Here is a 24,081-nt window from a genome sequence, read left to right as displayed (position 1 = left end):
AGATATATGACAGGACTAGAGATCAAATGAAGTTCTGCCTGAGGCTGCAGAGTAAATATCAGCTGCACATGTCTGCACAATCACCTGACAACCATGTAGTAAGGTAGAAATCCCAGCACTAAGTATCACTTTAATAGTCCTCCTTGGTGTGGGGAACTAATTACTTGCAGTCCTGAGCTGCAAGTAAATCTCCTACAGATTTTTTTTTTTTTTCAAAGTAATGTGGAATGTGGTTTATTCACAGTACAAAACTGGGAAAAGTGAAAACCCCTAATCTCTGAAAGTAAGTTTATTGGATACACAATACTATGGAGCAGAACAAAATTAAACAGAACTGGCCACAAACTATTATCTATGATATTAAACTACTGCCATCCATCATCTGTCACTGTCGTCTCCAGACCCTCTGACTCAGTACTGGAGCCTTCACTCATAGAACTGCTGCTGCTGCTGTCAGACGCATTTGAATAAGCAGCGTTGGTCCCTTGATGTGTGTCAGTCTGTCAGAGTCTTTGGTTCCGGCCGGCTGATTGAGAAAGGGGGAGGGGTTGGAGAGATTTTCCCCTCCATCAGCAGAGTTCTGGTCCCTTTGGCAAACACACTTCCATTTTGCAGTTTACTCCCAGAATGCAGTGCGTGTGAGCCTGGTCCAGAGCTGTGGTTCCAGGGGCAGACAGGGAGACGGGTTCGGTCCTTGCTGGCCTGGTCTGTGGAGTAAGTGGAGGTTGGATTCCATCTGCGAGCAGTCAATCATTTTGGCTGTTGAACAGCTGTACATTGCCCCTGGCAGTGTTTTTGCATTGAAATTTGTATTTCGCACAAAATAGTTAAGCTTAAGTGGAGGCAGTTGCAATAAACGCCTTTGCCACACTATTATGTGCTAAGGTACCCTTAGTTTATGTGAAAAGATACTGTTTTGACAACACCTGTCAGCTTTAGCAACATGCTCATAAGATGGCTGACATGAAACAAAAGTCACTTTACAGAGGAAGCGCCTCTAAAATGATGTTCCCTGCAGTTTCTCTCCACACAAATAGTATACCTCTTGAGGTTCCTTCCTAACAAGTTCCAGCCAAGGCCTTATATTTGGAGTGTAGAATGCTATTTATAGATACGTATACCAAAATGGAGGCATTTTACTTGGGTTTTATTTGTTTAGTTTTCTTTGTCCTGGGCGCTGATCAGGTTACAGTGGTGGAAAGTGTGTGTGTGGGTGCGTGTGCGCTATAGGGGTGGTCTTATGGCCTGGTTCACAACATTTTGAGGAGATGAGATCATCATTTATCGTGCTGGACTGGCTGTGTGCTGTGTTGCTGGCAAATTAAATGGCCGCAACCTGAAACCATGTAGGAAAGCTGCTGTCCTACTTTTGTTCACTGTGCCATTTCTTTCTATTCTATAAATGCCCCTTCTTTCGCTTGAAAATAATGCAGGTAAAGGAGAGATTGTCCTTAATACTTTCTGCAGTTTGAACAAATAAGGGTTCTGCCTGTAGAACAGCTCGCCAGCTCTGAATAAGTATGTTACTTGTGAACTGGTCCAACTGGTTTGTCTTCTGTTACGTGGTTCTTTTCGTGTCCCTTTTTTTCTTTTACCAGGCTTTGAAGACTATTTACTCTAAATGTCAACAGGGCCTTCCTTTGTTGCAGAGAGTTGGCTGACACATTTCAGGCAATATATTGAAGTTACAGTATGTGTTAATTATAAGGAAGTATAAATTTTTTTTCTTGTCCCAGTGTATTTATCAGGACACTGTTAACAGAGACAAATATTTTCATGATATGTAGGTAAAAAATATTTTTGAAAAATAATAAAACACGTGGCTCAATCCATATTCTTAAAAATAAACTCAGCAATTGCCTAAGTTATGAGGCACTTAATGGGGTTACAGGCCTGAAAAGGTTGAGCAATGCAACTAAGTACTGCAGCATTTTGAATAAAATGATTTCATCATTAGAAAGCAGCATATTACCAGTCAAATAGTAAAAGCTTGACTCAAACTTTCAAGGTTCTCCAAAGATAGAAAATGGACAAAAAAGCTGTTGATCAGAAGTCTTTTGACAACACCTGGGTTTCTTGCTCATACGTTAACATTTGTCTTTTAACATCAACTCTTTTGATGTAATGTATGATGAAGATCAGCCCTTTTTAGTTAGTGAGGAGAAAATCATCTCCACATCAGCTATATAACCTTGAACTGAAGTCTAACCTCCTAGTTGTTAGAGATTCCTCTAAGTCCCCAGCCTCCTCCATGCCACTCCTTGTCTCACAACTTTAGACAGGAAGTTCCTATCATCCAGAACCCTTTTTAACAGGAAGCAGCTACGACACGGGAAGTAACGGCAGTAGTTGCTGTTAGCTTAGGGCCTTGAGGGGTGTGGCTATACCAAAGTATTGTATTGTTGTTCAGGAAGTACAGAGGAGTAGCTGGCCATTCTGTCTGCTGAGCCATTGTTTATCTCTTAGTTATGGGTTGCACCCCTTTATTCCTCAGCTATATTTGGTCAGGCTGGGTGGCATTGTGTATGAGTCTGGGAAAAGCTGGCATTACAGAGTTTAAGTCACTGCGTCATGCACACGTGTCATTCATTTCACATACACACATATAGTACACATAGTGTACACACACACACACACACACACAGAGTATACAAAGGCATTACTGTAATCATACCATTCAGAATCATATTGAAGAGTAGAATATGCTGTTCCTAAAAGGCAAATACAGCTTACATGTAGCAGCATGCTGCAGGCCACTTCAAGCTCTATTCATGGTACTCTGACCACACCACAAGCTAAGGTTTGATGTGGTACCCATCTAGACATGGGTGGAGCTGCTTGAAATGGCTCCAATTTGGTAAAACACCAGACCACAATAGGAGCAAAACTTGTGTTCGAAAACTTGTTCTTTCTATTCCAACCTCTTACCTCTTGACATCTTCATTACTTGACCCTGTGTTATGTATGCATACAGGGGGTTGACCAAATCATTTAGACTGATGAAACTGGATTTAAATATTGGTTTTGTCTGAGGAAAAATGCTCTCATCCCAGACTGACTTGAATGAACAATGTTGAGATCACGAGAATACCTTTAAAGAGGCAAACTGCTACCTAACATAACGAAATAGCGAAATAATTCTGTTTGTCATTTGGTTTGCCCTTAGATTTCTATGTGACCGAGTCGCAGAGTAACATAAAGAGTACCAAGATCCTAAATGGGGCTTAATGTACTGTAACAATGCAATACAAATATGGGCCAACAAGTAAGAGAATTGGGTAAATAGTATGGGATACAGAAAACGAGAGGTTAAGTTTCTCATTTGGTTGAAAAGGCTTAACAGAGATATGGGTAAAAGTTTAATGCTGCAGTGAAGTTATAATTTGACTGACTAGTTTACAGTTGCATAAGTCATGATGTTGAAATGACTTTGTGGTCTGTGATCAAACTAAATATGCCTTAAATATGAGGATTGCTGAAATTCTTGCACTAGGTTAATACATAAAGTATGCTGTATTCTCCAGCTGCTCCATGTGGTTTGTTAAATGTATTGTGCAGAATGACTCCCTCATAACTATCTGCGTTTGTTCTGTTTGCGTCAACTGGATTGTTTGTTAGACTTAAAATCCCCCTTTAGTCCCTAAAATATAAACATTTACGGTTAAAATAAAACAGAAATTTAGGCACATGATTTTTCTCTTTGGAGATTTGTTATTTGTCTCATGTTGCTTGCTTAATATACTTCAGAGTTAGTCTTTCTCCATCAGGCATTTATATTATTCTACTGATCCCAGTTATGCGAAGCATAGCTTTTATCTTAAAGCTATCGCATGAAAGTGCCTGATCTGTTTTCCAACCTCTGCTAATATTAACAATCATCTATTGCTGTACAATCAACCAACCACTGAAGCTATTAGTTTTTTTTTCTTCTCCCAAACACCACTACCACCACTTTATTTCCACTATGCTGGCAACAACACAAGTTATTTTCTTTTCCACTATAGTTGATTTACTGCTGTGTAGCTATCATGTGATAACTTGTCATCTGATATTTTTTATACAAGCTTTATGGTGTCTGAATTCTTGTCTTTGTCATCGTTTAGTGTCTTCTATATCTAAATCTGTAATTCATTTAGGACTGCAGCTAAACATAGTCCAAGTACTGTTCCATAACACAAAAATGTTCAATACTAATTAGCCTATATATATATATATAACAGAGAGAAGCAGCATAGCCCACATGTGATGCTAGGTGAAGCAAATTTGGCATTTTGCTTGATATATTGCTTTGGTTTTATTTTGATCAACTTATTGATTATTTTCTGAATCCTTTTAAGCGCTAAAATCCTTATATGTAAATCCTTTGCAGTGGGAAAGTGTCATCCAGCACATCTACACAATTGTAGTGTACTGCAAGTCATTTTTCCTAAAACAGAGTACTGCCATGTCATTCTGTTCAAGACAAGAAACAATATCACCATTAGCCATTAGTAAACAGTCACCATTAGTAAATCTAAGCACCAGCCCCTCTTAAGGGCTATTGACGCCATTATTGTACGTCAAAGTACACATTCTTTGTTAACAATTCAGTTGAGTTAAGCTTGAGGGCATTTAAGTGTAGTTAGTTGGTGGGATATACTGTAGTGGTGGCTTCAAGCATAGAGGAGGAACTGTGTAGAGACATTGTTGCATTCAATCACTGCCAACATCATGTGATTTTTACCAAAACATTTTTCACATTCAGGACAACAACAAACTATTATTTTGTCACAAAGTACCATTGGTGTTTTATCTCAATATTCCGGGTACCAGTAACTACATAGTTCATTACCTTGCTGCTTGCTTCTCTGGCTTAACCTGTAATTGAAGAATATATAAACTTGAGTTGGGCTTAAAGAACGTGATTGATATAGCTGTGGGTCTAAAGTGTCTGAGGCTAAATGAGTGAGTGAGGGAGCATGTCCACCTAGGGGCATGATGAATGTTTGCATGAGGGCCTGCCGTTGCCCTCTGTGAATGTGGGAACTCTCTTTGTGACGGTTGGACTATTTAGACTCCCTTTTGTGAGTGTATCCATGCTGTAGTGAGGTGTCAGTGTCAGGGCCTTGGCAGCGCCCGTGGAAACGTTAAACTGAAGCTCTTTCGAGCAGCTAAACTTTAAAGGATGCAGCAGTGCCTCAGTGTCATAGCAATAATGTCTAGTACCCAAGTGCCAGCTGTAGGTTTTTACTGATTACAAAAACATTTTGTAGGCATATTAAAATGATGTAAAAAATGCTCAAACCTTTAATGCTCTAAGATCAACATAGAAAAGACTCATAGGAGTGACTACAAACAGCTTGGGTGGGGGGAGTACGGCAACTTTGAGCATAGAAAGTTGTTTCAGAGGAGTCAACAGCAGATCTAATTTGTTGTTTCCGTGAACATCCAATCTTATACACAACATCAGATTGTTTTCTTACAGTTTTCTTTATTTGCAAGTTTATAAGTATAATTTGCCTTACTCGCTTGTTGAGACAAACAACTCATAAACTGCACAGTTTTAGAGACACTACCCTAGTTTGGTTTGTGTGTCTGTCTGTTGAATCAGGATGTGAGACTTCATTTGGATAGGTCTGGCTCTGTTAAAGTGGAAATGTACAAGGGAACAGGCTGCCATTGAAGCCAACTCACCACAGAGAAGAATCAGTAAAGCCAGCATTGTACGAAACTATCACTGGATATGCATACCCAAAATATGTACGCACTGCAGATTGCTGAGCTCTTCTGCTTTCTGTCTCTCTCTCTCTTTCTATACTTCTCACTCTCCCTTTCCTCTTTTTTTTTTCTTCCATTAGCTCCTTGAGAGCAACTCCTATTTCGTAAGAATACAGATTAGACCTTTTCATGGACACGTTTTGGAAAGCCGTCAGTCCGCTTTCCCATACCTGCAAGCCTTCCAGCCAATCACATCAGCTGCTCACGGGCAGGTTCAAATACGAATGATGCTGTAACATGTTTTGCATTCCCTCCGTGGTGCAGCAGCCTGGGCTTTGCAGAGATTTCCCAGGGATTTGTGCTCTTGGCTGCAAGGTTTGTGGAGTGGGGGTGATCAGAACAGTACTGTGGACAGTGGGCAGCATTGAGCAGTGAGACACTCTGGAGTATCAGTGCCAAAACACACTTACTGACCCTCAACCCTGGAACAGAAGTGATGGCATTGTACTTTGTAAAAACAGGCAACACCAAAATAAATAATTATACACACTTTTTTTGGCATCAGAACACAACCACAAACGCATAAAGACAAAAAGAAAGGGAGAGTGTGGGTGGGTGAGCCCAGTGAGTGGGTGGATAGGAGTCTTGTCTGAGCAAGTCCATGTTAAACTGAAGGTTAATAATTCTGGTCACGGACAAGAGACAACGGAGTATCTCTTTCAACATCCATGAACAAGCAACAACTCTTGCCTCATACTTCCCTCAGGTTTTAAAACTAATTCAAATTCACGTTTTAGTGCACTGAAAAAATGAAAGTTGGTGCAAAATTATACTGCTGTAAAAGGGTAGGAAAAGTTTTAGTAAAGAGCTAATGCAAAACTTGCAGGTCTACTTAAGCAGCAGAAATGAAATAGGTCATCCTAAGGGGTGTGTGTGTGTGTGTGTGTGTGTGTGTGTGTGTGTGTGTGTGTGTGTGTGTGTCCAATCAGCTTCAACACCACTGTATCAAATTCACCCTGCAACTGCTTTGGAAGAAACAATGTGGCTCCTATTTAACATGCAATGAGTTAACTTCCCCTGCGGTGGCCTTTTGGTGTGTGTGTGTTCGTGTGTGAGCATGTGTATCATGAAGAGAAAAGAGTACTTTTACCTTTACCGTATCAATGCAGTTAACAGGGCCCCTCAGTGAGGCCTGGTAGCTGGGCTCTGTGTACCCCCGGCTGGCTTAGCATTAGTTTGAAGCCTTGAGAGAAACCTTGGTCCTCTCTGTTTCTGTCACTGACACTGCTACTAACGGCTGTCCCAACCTCATTTATCATCACTGACCCATGCTCTCTCTCTTTTACACTTACACACACACACACACACACACACACACACACAGTTCCACCCCCTTCTGCCATCTCAGCTGCTGTTTAAAAACAAGAATAAACCCCTTGACTCTTATCTAGTTTCTTTGTTGTCATAGTGATTTGTTATAATTGTTGTTGGTGACAGAGTGCTGATACATGTGCTAGATTGTGTTGCACCCAATAGCACCTCCATATAAGGTTCGAAACTCAACAGAGGTCACAGTTGAGTTTCAAAACATCAACATCAATGTGCAGGAAGATATTGTAAAATTTTGGCGGGGAAACTAGTGGGTGCTACTACAAAAAATCTTAAAATCAAGCTTAACATGGTCTCCAGGACACAACTATCTGGTCCAAAATTACATGCTGCCATCCTGTCTCCGTCTGTGTTGAAATGTTGTCGCCTTTCAGATAATAAACCAGTTATGTCTTCGGCTCATTTGATGAAAAGGCAAATATAGAAGAAACACAATCACATGGATGTTGCATTAATCTTCAGAAGTTGTTGGGCGATTTGGTAATGCACTGCATGTTTTTGACTTCATACCCTGAAATTTACCCTGCATTTTTGTCTCCTCCTGTTGTCTCTGCCAGGCCTTTGGAAATGCCAAAACCGCCCACAACAACAACTCCAGCCGCTTTGGTAAATTCATTCAGGTGAATTACCTGGAGAGTGGAGTCGTCAGAGGGTGAGTAATTAACTGTGTGTGTGTGTGTGTGTGTGTGTGTGTGTGTGCGCACACGTGCTGTGACCAACCACTCTCAAAAAGGCCACACACAAAGCCACGCTGCCTTAATCTGCAGTGCAACACCATACAGGGACATGTAAAGGATTGTTTCTGTGTTCTGTATCCTCTTCCTGTAGCTCATCTGGGGTCTTCCACCTCTCCTTAGCCTTATATCTTCCCCTTTGCTCTTTTTATGACTGGTCATGTGAATCCCCCTCTGTGCAATGTGTGTGTAGACTGAAACTTTTAACCACCAGCATGTTCTTCCTTTTTCTCAGCAGTCAGTCTCTGGTTAGGAGATTTATCAAAGTCTGGTCAACTGTCACTCACTTCCTCATTTCCTCATCAGGAGAGGGGAACAGCTGCTCAATACAGTGTCTTAAAAAAGACAACATGTTATGCTATAGTTGTGGAAGAGTCAAAAGCTGAAAGGCTGCAGAGAATATTTGGTATACCACTCAGACTAAGGGCTGACATGATGAGATTTCTAACAGTGGTGTGTATGCAAATGTTTCGTACTAGAAATAGAATTTTATTTGAACTGTGTAAATGCCTGTGGTGACAGCTGCTCAGCTCCATAGTAAGTGGGTATCCCCAACCTGATAATCCCCTTATGGCACCAGGTCTCATAATGCTTTATTGAATTGCTCACCCTGAGAAGGGTCTGTAATCCAATCAGTAGAGTTGATTTTAGCTGGCTGGTGCTTTTCTGTGCTACAAAGTGAACCCACTTAGACACGGACATGCTGAAAACTATGAATATAGTCAACCTAAAACACCTTCCAGAGTTTACCATCACTGTACATGCTGGTGTAGCCTTCTGCTTCACATCAGTAAAGTATTGGACTCAGAGGACCATCACAGCTCTGCAGTCCTAACAAAGGCTGCCTGTCTATCTCTCCATCTCCAGTGGCAGCCATTCAGACAGTCAATAGAGGAGATTAACAAAGGGAAGGCTGCTGTTCTGTTCTGCTTTCTGAGCAGACTGACTAACTGACAGACGGGATGGTTTTGCTCTCTCTCTCTCTCTCTGGGTTTCTGTCCAGCTAATCCTTCCTCACTGGGATCTGACAGAGAGCATAACAATGAAAATAAACACACTTTAGCAGAGGTGTAAAATAGGGGTGGTGTGTCAGTGAAATATGTCAGAGCATGAACATGTACTGTATGTATGTTTTTGTATGTATGTGTGAAACTTCTCTTACTCTTCGGTATATGCTGACTGTATGTTCTACTGTATAGCCATTATGTCTGTCGGTTCCGTTGTACTTTGCTGCAAAGAGGCTTCTGTCAACATTCCTGCACACACAGTGTTCTCCATTAGATCAGCTCATATGAACAGACAGGAGCTGATTCTAACTTTAAGGAAGCTATCACATTCACATATCGTCTTCTGTGGTGGCCCTTAATGCTCAGGACCCCCTGAGAAATACTTTTACAAATGTACTGTAACATGTATATGGCATTAAGTGCAAATATGAGAGCCACTGAGACGCATTACCTCATTTACTGGAACGTAACCTAGAATGGGTTCAGGTGTGAAACGGGTTCACTGAAACAAATTATCTCCACTTGTACAAAAACATTTGAAATACTGGACACATTTACCACAAGTTCAGATGCCTAGTTTGGGGGACTTCTGCTTAGGTTTTTCAAGAAGCAGCATCAAACAGTAAAATCTTACATGGCCTGAATTTCTGTATGTGTTCATGTTTCAAAAGCCTTTGTCACTGTTGATGCCTGTACGTGACACCTACAACTAGTTCAAGGGGTATTTATCAGACTGGCATCAGTGTGTCAGGGTAGGGACAGCCTAATGTGAATTCCTGTCAGTTACTCGGTGTGCGCCACAAGGCTCTGTGTTGTCAGAAACATCTGATACATCTTTATACATATACATCTTGAACTTGCGTGGTAAAAATGTACCCGTTGTAAATTAGTTAGATAGTATTTGTGACCATGATACCTATAACAAATCACACCCTAACATTTGTTATAAATATAAAAGTACATTGCAGTACTGCAGTGCACACTATTCTGAGAAATATACAACGCAAACTAGTGGATCTATGTAGTAGATGTATGTACTTGTCTGGTCTAAGTTAATGAGTCTATAGTTGTGGCTGCAGTTTTAGCAGATTGACACAACTATGTTTCTCACAGAACAGCTCTATTCTTAGTGAGCATTAGGAATGGCAGTATTGTTTTTGCCTGGCTATAGAAAAAACAACCCTTACTTATAAAACTTGATTTAGACAACTTTATGGCCTTGGCCTGGTGGAGTGGGTAAATACCACTGCTTTTAGTGCATATTTCATGACTGGAGTGGTCTGAAAGCATACCTCTACCCCCGCAGTAGCCTTCCAGTCTCCTCTTTCAATCTATGGTATACAAAATTAAATTAAAATAGAATGAATTAATGCCAGAGCTGTCTGTCTGTGGTCGTGTGTGTGTGTGTGTTGCTATGTGATGTGCTACAATCCATCTGATTGTATCTGAAGGCTTTGTTCACTCTTTGAATGTTCTGACCATCTGTCTTTCCCGTTCTGCTCCTCCCCTCATTTTTTATTGCCAGCCCACTTTCACATATGACCTGAAAACAAACAAACACACACACACACACACACACACACGGACAGAGCTGACTGACCTTTAGTGTTAAGTTATTCATCTTCATTGTTTTTCTTCTTACCCTTTTTTCTTGTCCTCTTCCACTCCCCCTCCCTCTCCTCTCTGTCTTACAGGGCTGTGGTAGAGAAGTATCTCCTGGAGAAGTCTCGTCTGGTTTCCAGAGAGAAGAACGAGAGGTGAGGAGGGACAGAGTCTTAACCCTTAACCCCCACTGACCCTCATGGGGTCCTTTGTACAAACATGGGAAGCCTCTGATGGTTGGATATGAAGTTCAGCTTCAGTCTTTGACTTTAGTGGTTTATCTGCCTAAACACTTACACATACATGTACTCACATATGCAGATACTCTAGAGTCTAGATTGGGGTATTAGCCACCTAAATGCTTTATTATGAACATGTTAATACTAGCATTAGCTGTGTGTCCATAGTGAACTGAATAACGTTACCCACTGATGTCAAAGTGCACAGTGTGGACACTTTGTAGGACTTTGAATGTAGCGGTGATAGATCATGTTCATATTAATATAGTTTGGTGTTGTGACCTTCAGTGATTTCGGTTTGTGTCAGTTGAGAATGAACAGTTGCTGTACAAGATAAGCATAAGGGAACAAATATCACATTGCTGTCCTCACTCACCATGCTCACTTTTCAAGTCATACAAGCCATTGTTACTCACTGGGACATTCACTACCGACTAGACCACAGGTCTGTTGCTACTTGTGTGACTAATAGCCAAATAAATATTTGGGCATTTGTAAGTGAGAAATACAGTCAGTGTTGGGGGAGTGAGCAAATCCTCCACTGTCATTTCATTTGCAGCAATATATATTACTGATGAATGAGTCCAACAAAGAGACATATGTCTGACTGTCCAGATTTTCCCAGCTAGTTTTGGAAAACGTAGTCACCTATTGACAAGCCCACCTCATAACCTTCAGGCTGCTAACCGCCTGGACGTTGTACTGTTAATCACCTAGTCTACAGTTGCTGTCCACAGTGCATCTTGCCTGTCTAGTCAGGGAGTGACTCCACTGTATGATGTAATTATTTCTTTGTGATAAGTGTGGAAACTCATTACTCCTGTGTGCTTTTACAACAAAGCTTTGTAGACTATCTACCTACCTGCCCACTGATAGCATGCGTGGAAAACTGATATCATTGAGCTCCAGACATTGTCTTTTTTCAGTTAGCTTTTTACAATGTGTTGACTCTTGGTTTATCACCAGAACTTTATCACCCCCTTATTTGTGCCTGTAAACATCGAGCTCATATCCATCGATAACTGTTCACCACATAATACAACAAAATGCATCTATAAATAATTGCATCCTTTTTGAATAGCAGTTTAAAGATCATTTTCTTGTAGTAATAACTTGGTGTGAGTGCAGTTTGTGTGTAGTACAGACTTCAGGAATGATGTGTGTTGTTTCTCAAGGAACTACCACGTGTTTTACTACCTGTTGTTGGGAGCTTCAGAGGAGGAGAGGAAGGAGTTCAAGCTGCTGCCGCCTGAAGACTACTTCTACCTCAAGCAGGTACAGTACTGCTCCCCTTTGCCATCACATCCAGCAGTTTGTCTATCCAATTGATATAAACGGCAAACATATTGATTTGTCACTTCTTTCACTGCCATTCTACCCTTTTCAGTCTACTCAACCCCAGTGAATAACCCTCCAATTGTGTTAATGAACTATAACCCGTTGTAGGGTGGGCAATATATCGAAGTTATATCGATATTGCGATATGAGACTTGATAACGTCTTAGATTTTGGATATTGTAATATGTTTTTTACAGGCTGCATTACAGTAAAGTGATGTAATTTTCTGAACTTACCAGACTGTTCTATTATTTACCTTTACCCACTAAGTCATGAAGTCATTTCTGGTGATTATTTATCAAAAATCTCATTGTGTAAATAACATTTTGTTAAAGCACCAATAGTCAACCCTACAATATCGTCGCAATATCGACATCGAGGTATTTGGTCAAAAATATCATGATACTTGATTTTCTCTATATCGCCCAGCCCTAACCCGTTTTTTTGACATTTGAAAGTGCAGTAGGTAAGACTTATAAAACTAACTTTCATATTTGCTGAAACTGACCCTATGTTCGAGTAGAACTAGCTGGCTCCTCTGGCAACACCTACAGCCTGTAGTGCGATTTGCAAAAATCCACAGCTCCCTGTTCAGATGCACCAATCAGGGCTGGGGGGGGGGTTGTTCATTCTCCCTTGTGGGGGGAGGGGCTTAGGAGACAGTTTTGGGCTTTAGCGGAAAGAGGGGAGGGACTGAGAAGTTGTCGATGTTCAAATATTTTGGCTAAGTCCTGGATCTTCGCAGTCCTACCTACAGCACCTTTAAGATAACACTGTAATTCACTGTGAGTGGACCCTGTATTAATGAATGACTTTCAAGCTTTTAAATAAGCCGCTGTATACACTCCCAGCTCACTTCATACATGTGCACTGCATGTTAATGACGCAGTCTTTGTTCTCTTGCGCCTTTTCATTGACCTCTTTGTTTCACCTTTTTGTTTGTACATTTTGTGTTTTTGCTTTCTTCTTCTCATCTTTATACACCCCTACTAACTGTATGTCTTTTCTTTGTAGCAAAACTTTAAGATAGAAGATGAGGAAGACCTGCGTCATGATTTTGAAAGGCTGCAGCAGGCAATGGAGATGGTTGGCTTCCTTCCCGCCACCAAGAAGCAGTAAGTGGATCATGAATATATCAACAAGTTTGATATATTGAGTGTAATGCAGGAAAGAAACATAACGTTCTTCCAGACATTTGAAGGGATACTGTTGAAAATCCATCCTGAAGCATTTTTCCACTCAGTCCTGGACAACAGAGATTATTTTGGTCTGAGCATTGAGTCACATTACCAAAAATATGAATTACAGCAATGAGACTGTTTAGAGCACCAACAGCACAACAATAGCTGCATCTCATTAGCTAATGTAGCAGTTTATTAGAAACAGTGTATAGCCCCATACAGAGCTTCTATTCAACAGATGATAAGAACAGCATGTGTAGCATTGTTCCTGCATTTGTCATATATCTGCATTGTCACTGTTGCTTCCATCTGACGTAATTTTTGTGACTGTGTTGCAGGATCTTTTCTGTGCTTTCGGCCATCTTGTATCTGGGAAACGTGACCTACATGAGGAAGTCGACAGGCCGAGACGAGGGGTTGGACGTGGGACCACCAGAGGTCCTGGCTACGCTCTCTGACCTGCTAAAGGTAACGTGTTTGTTTCTGTACTTCACTGTGTCTGGCCAGTTGTCTGTGACTGTCAGCAGCATTAACCTGTGTGGATTCCCTCTCAGGTTAAAGAGGAACTGCTGGTTGAGGCGCTGACGAAGAGGAAAACGGTGACCGTCAACGACAAGCTGATCCTCCCTTACAGCCACTCTGAGGTAGGCACCACCCACAAAGACATCTCTGCAACCTGTCATTACTATAATAGTGTCCAACTGCACACTAATTGGTGGCCTTGTGTGTCTGCTTCTTCCTTATGCCTTTCTGCTTGTTTATTGATACCACACCTACAGTAGATCTCTTCTTCCTGTCGATGTATAATGTTCAACTTTTCATGTTCTCCTTTTCTCTGTTTGTCCTCTGTCAGACTTTTGTTGTAATATTATAGTATGATTCCAAAGCACATTATGAAACAACACTTTTGCTTCTGTTCTGTTAAGCTTATTGAAGTTTGCCTCACAATATGCGTCATCCCCTCTTGCTCTCATCAGGCGATCACAGCCAGAGACTCCATGGCCAAATCTCTGTACAGCGCCTTGTTTGACTGGATCGTCCTGCGCATCAATCACGCACTGCTTAACAAGAAAGATATGGAGGAATCTGTCCCAGTAAGACACAAACACACACACACACACACACACACACACACACACACACACACACACACACACACACACACACAATAGTGAAAATTAGAGTTTTCCTCTGCTGAAGGAACTTCATTTTGATGAAAACACTGACTGAAAAACACTCTACATCATTAAATGCTATAATTTCAATTTTATTTATAGTGTCAAATCATAACAGGAATTATCTCAGGACACTTTACAGATAGAGTAGGTCTAGACCACACTCTATAATTATTGTTATTTTTGAGATGATGGTTGGTATGCATTCCCCTTCCTGCTCCTCACTAGTGTTTGGTTCGTCCTATTTTCCAGTGTTTGTCCATCGGTGTCCTGGACATTTTTGGCTTTGAGGACTTTGAGACCAACAGCTTTGAGCAGTTCTGCATCAACTATGCAAACGAGCAGCTGCAGTATTATTTCAACCATCACATCTTCAATCTGGAGCAGGTGAGTGGTCTCGTTTTGTTATGCCTCCCTCCAAATCCTTTTACATGACGCACCAAACAACGCACCATCAGTGGATTTGTTCCCCTGTGATTCAAACTTAGGACTCTCTTCTTCTGCTCTGTGTTTATAATAATGACTACTTAAAATGTGACTCATCCAAACATTTGCTCTTTGACGGGAGAAAAAGTTACATGCCGTTCACGCTAGTTTATGTTATGTCATAAACTAGCGTCCTGCAACCCAAGTCCTGCAGCGGCGCGGGTTCGAATCCTACCTGCTGCCCTTTGCTGCGTGTCATCCCCCATCTCTCTCCCCCTTTCATGTCTGTCCACTGTGACAGTATAAATAAAGGGAAAAGCCCCCAAAAAATAATCTTAAAAAAAAAAAAAAAATGTAGTTATTTAGTCAAACTTGACTGGGAAAACAGTAACTGCTGCATATTTTAGCATACACACTATAATAATTACATCTGTTATTAGTATTTGTAATTTTTGTTTTTTACATTTGGGACCAAAAGGTTAAATATTTCAGGTAAGAAACTCAACAGTAAAATTTAAAACTTCCTAACGTGACTTGATTTCACCAATGAGTTTGTTCATCAAAATGTTCTGTCCTGACTCAACCAGGAGGAGTACCAAGCAGAGGGAATCACCTGGCACAACATCGACTACACAGACAATGTGGGCTGTATCCATCTCATCAGCAAGAAGCCCACTGGCCTGCTCTACCTGCTGGATGAGGAGAGCAAGTAAGAACAGCTACATATGATTCACACTGTTTCATTCATGTCTCATGGCTGTGATTAGGAATGAGGTATGTTTTGATTCAGTTGAAGCTGTCTATTAATCTGTCACTGTTTCTTTTCATCCTTCGTGCCCCTCTCCTTCTCTCAGCTTTCCCCGTGCCACAGATGAGACATTACTAGCCAAATTCAAGCAGCAGCACCAGGGGAACAAATACTTTGTCCCCACACCAGTCATGGAGCCTGCATTCGTCATTCAACACTTTGCTGGGAAAGTCAAATATCAAATCACGGTAAGGAGGACAGACAGAGAGGATTTCAGGTAACAAAAGCAAAAAGGTTTAAATAATACTTAGTTACACTTGAATATGACTGAGACCATTTGTCTGTGTGTTGATGGTGCAGTTTTTAATCTTCTTGGTATATTTGACCTCACCAGGATTTCCGGGAGAAGAACACAGACCACATGCGTCCAGACATTGTGGCGTTGTTGCGGAGTAGCGACCGTGCATATGTGCGGCAGCTCATCGGCATGGACCCGGTGGCCATGTTTCGATGGGGCATCCTGCGCGCCACCATCAGAGGCATTGCTGCTTTTAACGAAGCGGGCCGCTCCTGGGCCACCAAAACCTCAGGTACATTATTGGTGTAACAGGGCCAGCACATCCGGGTGAAATAATTCTTTCTCAGCATGCTTTTTTTGTAGTTGATAGCTTGCATCGGAATTATGCTAATGCTAAACAAAGACTAATATTCTTTAGCAGTCAGTATTAAAGGTAGTATTGATGGAACACAAAAGTACAGTTGTTTCATTATAGGTAGATAGATTACACTACATTTACAAAAGTGTCACACACTAGTTGCCTTCACTTCACTTGTGCAGCTTATACCACAACTTCAGAGTGCTGCAGTTTCTCTGCTCTGTAATTAGCCTCTCAGGTCAACACATAGAGGAATATGGAGAAATGTGAGACTTCTGGAGATTTTGATATTTTCAAAATTATTTTTACTATTTTGGTGCCATCAGGCGTAGCCCATTGACATAGGAGCCTTTATATGTGAATTAACAAGAATAAATAAGGTTTAAAAATCTACTACTAATTACTAATCTACTTGAAAGACTATTAATGATAATTACATTGTTTTACTCATTAATAATACGTATTAATTGTGTTTTTTGTTTTAGGTGTTGTCCGTCCAATCTCCGGAACTCCTTTAGGAGAGCTTCAGCGATCCAATGCCCCAATAGACCGAATGTACAAGTAAGTAATGAACATGATTGAATATAAAACCAAGAATTTTTGTTGGGTTTGGACAGGTGTTCTAACAGTCAGGTATGTTTCCTCTGGAGGAATCTGTCTGCTATAGTACCTCTGGTTTACTTTGTGATTAATAACTCTGTTACTTTGCTTTCAATACTCACACAGACTGGTTATTTTAAATAGGATCAATATAACATACAGCCTTCATGAAGCTGCATCCTCTCCTCCACTTAAAAACTGCAAAGCAACACTATTTCCTGTTTGATGCTCCTTGTTGAAGGTGAAGGGAATGTTTCTAATGGTTGGTGAACTGTGGACTTCCACATTTATCCTGTGGTACTGGATGAGATGAGGAAGGACAATGTCTGTAACTTACTGTACCGACAAAATCACAGCTTTTGACGTCACCCTGACAGATGAATCCTCCTTCAGTCACCCATATCCTCTCCACCTCTTGGTGATGTCACTGTGTGCGGTTCTCTCCTTTCCCCTCCACAGACGAGCTTCTATGCTCGATTTCTACTTTGATCACTCAGAGGAGCACCCTCTAGAGGCCTTTGAAGACATCTTTGCTAGCTATGAGAGTAAGAAGTAAGTGAATTTGGTGGACAGAAGAAAGGAATGAAGAAATGAGGCCAAGCAGGAAGGAAATGTGTTTGGTTTGGGGTAATATATACCAGTTTGCTCCATTTTCTGAGTTTGCGCCCATCTAAAAATAAAACATCAGAATTTCTTTTTAAGCTATTTAATATAATTGAATCCAAACTAAATTATCAAATTGGTTTTATCACAGAAGGTCCATCTTGTTAAATGTTTCAAATGCCTGTTTCTTTAAATATGAAAGCAGAGAAGGAAGTTCAGTAGGCCAATATAAGACTGTTAAGTTGCCCTTTACCTTGCATTCCCTCTCTTCCCTTACTGTACTCCCCATCTTTTACTGTAGCTGCGATAATCTCCCTCCTTCCTCACGTTTATTATTTTTGCTATAGAGCACAGGAAGGTGTTTGTACTGGCCTACTCTGATTAGCCATCCGGATTACGTACATCAACTGTGGCGCTTTTGGAAGCACACAAGTATTCATACTAGTACACAGGTCCTGAGTCAAATAGACACCAATAATTGGGGGGAGCTTTCTCAGAATGGAACAAAACCATGAAGAGTATTTTTTTAATTTATTATTGGGCCCTCTGAATCTTGACCTTGTACCTCCCTGCTTTCAGATCTAAAATTACTGGGTATATGGGGTTTTGTTGTTACAGAGCAGTACCTGAACCTCCCAGCACATTGTTGCCATTATTAAGTCATCCGGCCCCTTCCAGATCTGCAAACACTGAGGTGTAGAGGTCAGAGTCACTGTGACTCATTTGCTATATATGTTGCCCATTCCTTCACTGCCTGTCCTCTGTTTTCATGGTCAGTCCTGGTAAGTATAGAAAAGTATTGCATGGACTAGCTCTGGGACACAGAAAAGATTCCATATTAACCTCACCAGGCCCAGTGTTCACTGTAACACCAGCCCCAACTAAAGGACCACAAATCCAAAAGCCTCACCAGTAACAACTTACAGTCACACAGCCAGTAACAACCCCAGCATGGAAACAGACGGCCAAGCACACTGAACGTCAGCTCAGCTCTGCATGTTAACTACCACAGTGGCTGGGATATGGGTGTAAATACAACCCATACGTGCTCCATCGGGGGGGAGGTGTGTGTGTGTGTGTGTGTGTGTGTGTGTGTGTGTGTGTGTGTGTGTTCTAAAAAGGGATATGGCAGCATGGTTGGGTGGTCTAGCGTGTCTTGTGGTTTTCATGTACATGAATAGTGGGAAAATACATTTTGTAGGTTATTCTTCATGGATGAGCAGAGCATGAAGTTTCTCTTGAGATCATACCCCCAGCTATTCTGCGGTGTGTGTTCTTGTCTTTACTAACTGCGGTGGTGTGTTTTCTTCTAAGGTGTCCTTACAGTGGTGTTCAATCACGCCCCACATTACGTTTTTTCTTCTTCTCTTTTTTTCTCCTTTCCTTCCTCCTTTTATTGTCCCCCCCCATTTACCCTCCCTTCTCCTGCGCCCATTACTCCCCCTCCCTTTCCCTCTCCACACTGGATGTGTGCGTGATGTAATGTGATCAGAGACATGCATGCAGAGATCATCAGCTCCATTAAGAACTTGCCGTTGGACGGTGAGGACCCTCGCAAGCTGCTGCAGTCCTGGGGTCGCCTCCGCTTCCCTCGACACGTCCTCCAGTGAGTCTGCAGACAGACCTGGTGTCAGCTCTTCTCCAGAGCAGTCCAGTCTAGTTGGCTCCTATTAAAGCTTTTTTTCACCCCCCCCCCCCCCGAGAACAATGTACATTTTTCTTAACTCATCTTGACCAGCCATGTTCAGCTTAATTGACCAGTTTAGCACAACCAGCGATACATAGTTATATCTGTCACATGTATAACCTTTTCTTATTGGATCATTAATGTGATCTAATGTAATAAAATCATCAAACACACTCCTGCTTCATCAGCAGACATTACATTATTAGCTCTGTTTGTAGACACTAGTTTTCTTGAAGGCTAAAGCTGAAATGGCTTTAATACCTTTCGTTAACTGCTGCATGAGCATCATCAGAAGGCTGTGCTGGCATGTGAGGTTTTTTGGAGCATCTTGTGATAGTATGTCCGAGCGGCCTCGAAGCATGTTAGAGTTTAAAGTTCTGCAGTCTGACACATGAAGAGAGAGAACCTGAACATTAATTTAGGGCCCTTTTTATGTAGCGTTGATAGCATGTCTATCTGTGTGCGGTGTGTCTCTGCTGAGCTGATTCTTTAGCGTTACATCCCATCTCTCGCAGTAAACTCCCTCTTCCTCTTTGTCATCCTCACCCTCTCACTCATTCATTCCTTGTTTCTGCCCGTCATTCATTCCGTCTATCAGGTGCCACCCTGGATTTCATCACTGACTGACAGCGCATGAAGAAGTCAGCCGTCCGTACTAACCCGGCTTCACACACTCCATCTACTACTTGTCCCATCCTTAAACGCTTCAGTCCGTCTGACTCACCCTGCATCTTCTTTCTCCCTTTTTTACAGGAAAAACAAGCACACCAAACATCGGCAGGTCATTCCCAAGGTAAATTGAGTAGAGACCCCAATTTTAGGGATGGATAAGGAGAATATGCTGTTTAAGTCGAGTTGATGTGATTTTGTTAGTTTGCCATTATTTTATTAGAATTTTAATAATTAAGTTTAAGAAGGAAATTAAACTAGTGTATTACTGCTGTGCAGAGATTGCTGGATTCTCGGTCTCTGAAGTTCATTGTGAGCCTGACACTGCATGATCGCACCACCAAGTCCCTGCTCCACCTGCACAAGAAGAAGAAGCCCCCCAGCATCAGTGCCCAGTTCCAGGTAACATCACCGACAACAATATGCATGTTACACACAGAAACAAGCCAAACACCCCTCCAGCAACAGTCCTGAACTTTCAACAAACCCCTTTCCTTGTTTTCCTTAGACCTCTCTGACCAAACTCTTGGAGACTCTGAACAGAGCAGAGCCTTTCTTCATTCGTTGTATCCGCTCCAATGCTGAGAAGGTAAGACTCTGTTATTGTTAGCAATTTGTAATTTGTTCTTTAATATCTTCTGTTCAATTCCTTGGTCTCCTTAATGAATACTTTTCTTCTAGTGTAAAGACATAAGAGTGTAAACTGCTGCAGTGTAATCACATTCCACATCCTCGTTGCGTACTGACATTTGTTTTTTATTAAAACAGGAATAAAAAAGATATGATTTTAAAATCATTAAAAATCTTAATCAAATGTTGCAGCCCCTATCAGATTGAACACAATCTTCAATTTTGCTGATACTGACAATAGTTTAATTTAATCTAAATAGTAAGGGTATAACAAAGTGCTTTTTGTGTCCTTGCACATGAGCAGAAGGAGATGTATCTGGATGAGGCCTTGGTGGTTCAGCAGCTGCGATACACAGGAATGCTGGAAACTGTTCGCATCAGGAGATCAGGCTACGGAGCCAAGTACACATTCCAGGTACTGTAAAGGTACTCCTCTTTTAGGAAAAGCCATGTGATAATCACACACCAATAAAGGCACTGAAACTAAAAAGTGTTGATGTTGAATAGAAGCTGATGCAATGGCCTGCAACGATACTATAAACACACATGAAGACGGTGTCAATTATAAATCAAGGTGTTGTCCTTAGTGACTTGTAGCTGCTGCCTGCCTGGACATAAATATCTTTCATAAATATCTAAACATTCTTTTTAATAATGGGCATTGGTTTTGACCATTTGTCTTATGTGGTTGACCATCTCATCCACATTAGTCCTCTCTTGAACAGTCCATTCATTTTCTTATTTGTTATTGTGTCCCTACAGGAGTTCATAGAGCAGTTCAGGGTTTTGCTGCCAAAGAACGCTGCTGCCTCTAAAGTGGACATCTCAGCGCTGCTTGAGAAGAAGATGGGCCTGGATCCCACCACGTACCAGATAGGCAAAACTAAGGTACACCACTAAACTCTCATCATTGCTCCTGAGTTTTGTTTTGTCTACACCTTATGAACCCCCTTGTCTGCGTTTGCTCCTGTTCCCTTCTGTGCATGTAAATGCTGGCGTTTTCACTCTGTTCAGGTGTTCTTAAAGGAGCTGGAGCGACAGCAGCTGCTGGACACGCTGCACAAGGATGTAATGCGAAAGATCATCTTCCTTCAGCGCTGGTGCAGAGGTCGCCTGCAGAGAAAAGAGTTTCTGGACATGAGACAGGCAGCCATCTTGATACAGGTAAACACATATGCAACATTTATTTTTTGGACTGTCATGTTGGTGTATTTTTCCATTTCAATAGTAAGGAGAGAATTAAAGTATAATACTGATCCTGTCCTGTTCCCTGTCCTTCTGCTTAGCGTTCATGGCGCAGGTACTGCAAAGAGGAGCAAAGGCAGCGGGCAGCTGCTTTGATCCAGGCTGCGTGGAGAGGGCACAGACAGAGATCAGCGTACCACCGCCAAAGACAGGGCGCTACCAAAATACAAGCCCTGGTCAGAGGACACTCAGCACGCAGAAGGTAACAACATAGAGATACTCCGAGAGTTGTCACTGTAGACAGCATCTTATTAACAGTCCAGTTCACAACAAGTCAGCTGGACCACAGATGGACTTCAAATGCTCTAAAAAAAAAATATTTTTTAAATGTATCCGGGCTGTCATATTTCTGTTTTGTGTAATACAGGTGCCACTCTATGCGTGAGGAGAAACAGAGAAAGGAGGAGGAAAAAGAAGCTCTGAAAAGGGCAGAAGAAGAGGAAAGGAGGAGGAGGGAAGAAGAGGAGGAGGCAAGGAGAAGAGCAGAGGAGGAGGAAGAAAGGAGGAAGATGGAAGAAGAGGCAGCAAGGAGAAAGGCAGAAGAGGAGGAAGCAATGAGGAGAGCAGAGGAAGCTGCCAGGAAAGCGCAGGAAGCACAGAAAAAGAGAGAGGAAGCTGAGAAAAGACTGGCAAGCGAGCCCCAAACAAGAGAGTATCCGGATATAGAGCTGGTCACAGAGGAGATGCTGGCTGACCTCCTCCCTGTCCAGGAAACTGAGGAGGAGAGAGGAGAGGTTAACACAAGCTCACACACAGAGGAGGAACAGGGCAAGGATGAAGAGCTGGAGGATGAGGATGAAGAATTGGAGACCAACGGTACTATGGCTGAGGCTGGACCCCAGCTGGATGAGAAAGAAGATGATGACGATTTAAGACTGCCCTCTGATGGGGTTACCTCCAATGCACTTACACCCACATGTCCAGCTGAGGGGTTGGATAAACAGGCTCCGGGCAATACCTCCTCACCTTCCAATGCTGAACTAAAGAGAGCACATGCTCCAGCTATTAGCAGGGGCCTGTCATCCAGGAGCCAGGAGAAGAGAGAGCAGAGGAGACGAAGAGGACTGGAGCACAACCAGAGAGAGACTGAACGAGCTGCCTCCACTTCCTCCAGCTCAGACAGCAGCAAGGATCAAACATCCCCGCCGAAGAGCAAAAGCCAGGAGCCCTCTAAGCTAAAAGAGTGGGCAGACAGCAAAGAGCTGGACCAGTACACCTTTGTGGCCTGGAAAATGAAGGAAGACAAAGGAGGGAAGAAGGAGGCAAAAACGTCTCCTCCTACTGCCGGTCCTGTTCGTCCGTCTTCGTTAACCCTGCACACTGCTGACCCTGGGCCTGACAGAAACGGTTTAGGCGATGTTGTCGGAGCAACAAACCTGCAACGCCGTCCTGTGGTGATTAAGGATAAGTGGAGGGGGAGGAGGAGCGATGGAGATCCTGAGAACACCAGCCCTCCGCCACCTCACAACAGAGGGGAAAAGGGGAAAAAACAAACACTGTACGTCTTCTGTTCTGGTCATATCCTCTAACCTCATGTTTTGTCTCCAACATAATCTTTATATGGTTAGGAAACCCCTAAGTTGTCAGTGCCAGAAATTTAAATTTTTCTCTCTGTTCTTCCGCAGGAGCGAAACAGCCACCTCGTCAATTGACAGTTTGTCTCCAGGCTCTGAAGGGGCTGGGGCTTTTTCAACCAGAGAGGTTTTTTTTTTTTTTTTTTTGCTCATCTGTTATAATGGAAAAATTCAAACATAATCTTTTGACATTTTACATTGTAAAAATCTGTCCCAACTGGCAAACAGTTTGTGGTCCAGTTACTCTGCACATACTTTATCACGTTTTAATTGTTTTTGTGTTCTCCAGATGATTTCCCCCTCAGAAAGCCATACCGATGGCTCAAAGGGAAGCTCCATCAGAAGGAAACACCAAGGTGGTTCTGGTCACCAAGACTCAGCACATTCCATCCCATCCACACCAGACAGGTACTGAACTGCACCGGACTGGCCTATAGACGAGTGGACGGATGATGGGATGCAGCAGGGTTTCCATTAAATGCGCAACAAAATCAAAAAATCAAAAACTTTTTGACTTGTGTAATCAAACCATCCTCAGCTCCTTGTGTGGTGTTGCAAGTACACAGTCGGAAATTCCTGAGAAGTGAATTTACTCTGAATGGATTCATATGTCAGAAATGAACGCTTGAGGCTCAGACATGGTGCCAGAGGTTTATCAGACAGAGACATCGGGTGGACTGCTTTGTTTTTAATTTGTATTGTTGCTATGGTGACACAGCTGGAGCAGAGCTTGAATACGTGGCACTTAAACAACAGACTTTTTCAGTTTTGATGGTATTTTTAAAAACTGGACATCTTTGTTACTTACTTAAATGATCTGTTTTCCCTGTTGCCAATAAACAATCCAGGGAGTTACAATGGGCATATAATTAATAACACAA

The 24,081-nt window shown here is 42.0% G+C and overlaps 1 protein-coding gene across 8 annotated transcripts in view; it reads left to right on the top strand.

Annotated features, from left to right (window-relative positions):
• The window catches only part of LOC144523410 (myosin IXB), a 61,553-nt gene that overhangs the window by 29,466 nt on the left and 8,006 nt on the right, over positions 1 to 24,081 (top strand). For 4 of the 8 annotated variants that reach the window (XR_013502502.1, XM_078258941.1, XM_078258940.1 and 1 more), the window contains exons 5-28: positions 7,644 to 7,738; positions 10,522 to 10,584; positions 11,844 to 11,943; positions 13,021 to 13,121; positions 13,526 to 13,655; positions 13,742 to 13,831; positions 14,165 to 14,281; positions 14,615 to 14,749; positions 15,376 to 15,497; positions 15,643 to 15,784; positions 15,931 to 16,126; positions 16,678 to 16,753; positions 17,252 to 17,344; positions 18,888 to 19,001; positions 19,836 to 19,875; positions 20,031 to 20,153; positions 20,260 to 20,340; positions 20,686 to 20,796; positions 21,144 to 21,269; positions 21,396 to 21,545; positions 21,668 to 21,828; positions 21,994 to 23,124; positions 23,252 to 23,327; positions 23,490 to 23,608. Coding sequence is in view for 7 of the 8 variants with exons in the window: in XM_078258941.1 (XP_078115067.1) it covers positions 7,644 to 7,738; positions 10,522 to 10,584; positions 11,844 to 11,943; positions 13,021 to 13,121; positions 13,526 to 13,655; positions 13,742 to 13,831; positions 14,165 to 14,281; positions 14,615 to 14,749; positions 15,376 to 15,497; positions 15,643 to 15,784; positions 15,931 to 16,126; positions 16,678 to 16,753; positions 17,252 to 17,344; positions 18,888 to 19,001; positions 19,836 to 19,875; positions 20,031 to 20,153; positions 20,260 to 20,340; positions 20,686 to 20,796; positions 21,144 to 21,269; positions 21,396 to 21,545; positions 21,668 to 21,828; positions 21,994 to 23,124; positions 23,252 to 23,327; positions 23,490 to 23,608 (3,692 nt within the window). In the remaining variant the exon portion in view is untranslated. The remainder of the gene's footprint in view (positions 1 to 7,643; positions 7,739 to 10,521; positions 10,585 to 11,843; positions 11,944 to 13,020; positions 13,122 to 13,525; positions 13,656 to 13,741; positions 13,832 to 14,164; positions 14,282 to 14,614; positions 14,750 to 15,375; positions 15,498 to 15,642; positions 15,785 to 15,930; positions 16,127 to 16,677; positions 16,754 to 17,251; positions 17,345 to 18,887; positions 19,002 to 19,835; positions 19,876 to 20,030; positions 20,154 to 20,259; positions 20,341 to 20,685; positions 20,797 to 21,143; positions 21,270 to 21,395; positions 21,546 to 21,667; positions 21,829 to 21,993; positions 23,125 to 23,251; positions 23,328 to 23,489; positions 23,609 to 24,081) is intronic. The other 4 variants (XM_078258946.1, XM_078258943.1, XM_078258942.1 and 1 more) reach the window with 3 other exon arrangements.

Source organism: Sander vitreus, chromosome 9, assembly GCF_031162955.1.
Source record: "Sander vitreus isolate 19-12246 chromosome 9, sanVit1, whole genome shotgun sequence".
In the NCBI taxonomy this organism is placed as follows: domain Eukaryota; kingdom Metazoa; phylum Chordata; class Actinopteri; order Perciformes; family Percidae; genus Sander; species Sander vitreus.
Note: the sequence above shows the minus strand (reverse complement) of the source record. Positions and strands in the feature narration are given on the sequence as shown.